The sequence below is a fragment of the Hippocampus comes genome, unplaced genomic scaffold, assembly GCF_001891065.2.
Source record: "Hippocampus comes isolate QL1 unplaced genomic scaffold, H_comes_QL1_v1.1 C16862418, whole genome shotgun sequence".
Taxonomy (NCBI): domain Eukaryota; kingdom Metazoa; phylum Chordata; class Actinopteri; order Syngnathiformes; family Syngnathidae; genus Hippocampus; species Hippocampus comes.
This window is the reverse complement of record NW_017840257.1, coordinates 1-1034: the sequence shown is the minus strand read 5'-3', so window position 1 is coordinate 1034 and position 1034 is coordinate 1. Positions and strand designations below refer to the sequence as shown.

At 48.1% G+C, this 1034-nt stretch overlaps 1 protein-coding gene across 1 annotated transcript; it reads right to left on the bottom strand.

The window, feature by feature from the left end:
• Window positions 1-39: 39 nt before the first annotated feature.
• Window positions 40-1030, bottom strand: LOC109509347 (cytochrome P450 2K1-like; the record flags this gene model as incomplete). Its single annotated transcript, XM_019859209.1, has 3 exons — window positions 40-659; window positions 727-868; window positions 935-1030. Coding segments are annotated over 3 exons (426 nt in total), but the record flags the coding sequence as incomplete, so codon positions are not given.
• Window positions 1031-1034: the final 4 nt, after the last annotated feature.

Here is a 1034-nt window from a genome sequence, read left to right as displayed (position 1 = left end):
TTGAACAATAATTGAACAAATAGTTTGACCGATTTCAAATCTAGTGAGCCAGTTTATTTTTTATTTTTTGCGTGTGTACAAGTATACGATGCGATGATTAAACATTTTCACTGTCGTAACGGCCCTCCCGGGGTGAGACGTGATTCCAAAGTGGCCCGCGACAAAAGGGAGTTTGACACCCCTGGTATAATACAATATTGCAGACAAATGATGAGTTTATTGTAACGCAGTCATGAGTTGTTTTTGGCAGAGGATACAAATATGCCTGAGCGGATTGATATCGTCTGTCTCCATGTGTTGCTGCACTGATTGTGTATAAATATAAAGCTGTCACATGGATGCTATTCTTTAGCCTGTGGCATTTCCGATTATGTGTTAGCATTTAACTTAGCTTAGCTTAGCATAACATTTCTGCTTTTCATAACTTCACTTTGGAAATCAAATCATCTTTTTCAGGTGAAACTGTGGCGCTCACATGCAATCCAGCGCTCTGAGCTTGTGCGCGGTCGGACTGAGCGTGAAGCCCACGCGGGGAGTCAAGTCTAGGCTGTCCTCGGACACCCCTGGGGGAGGTCGGAAGCGGAAATGCTGAAGCAGTGTGACGAAGAAGATGAAGAGCTCCATGCGGGCCAGGCTCTCTCCCAGACAAGCCCTGCGACCTGCAAGCGCAATCAGTAAATGGCGCGGCCGTGAGCAAAATTTTTCCGTCATGTGTCATTTCCCCACCTGCAGAGAAAGGCATAAAGGCATCGTTCTTGACAAGCTTCCCATCCTTATCCAGAAAGTGGTCGGGGTGGAAGGAATACGGCTTTTCCCACTCGCTCTCGTCATGGAGGACGGACGTCAGGAGGACGTAGACGGTGGTGTTCTGCGCAACAGTAATCTCGAGAGACAGTTCCAGTCCTGAGAAAAGGTTTTAGTGTACCAGTCTTACCTTCTTGATAAAGTATCCTCGGAAGGTGACATCCTGGCTGGTCCGGTGAGGGACGGCTATGGGTGCGATGTTGGCCAGCCTCTGCGTCTCGTGGATGACG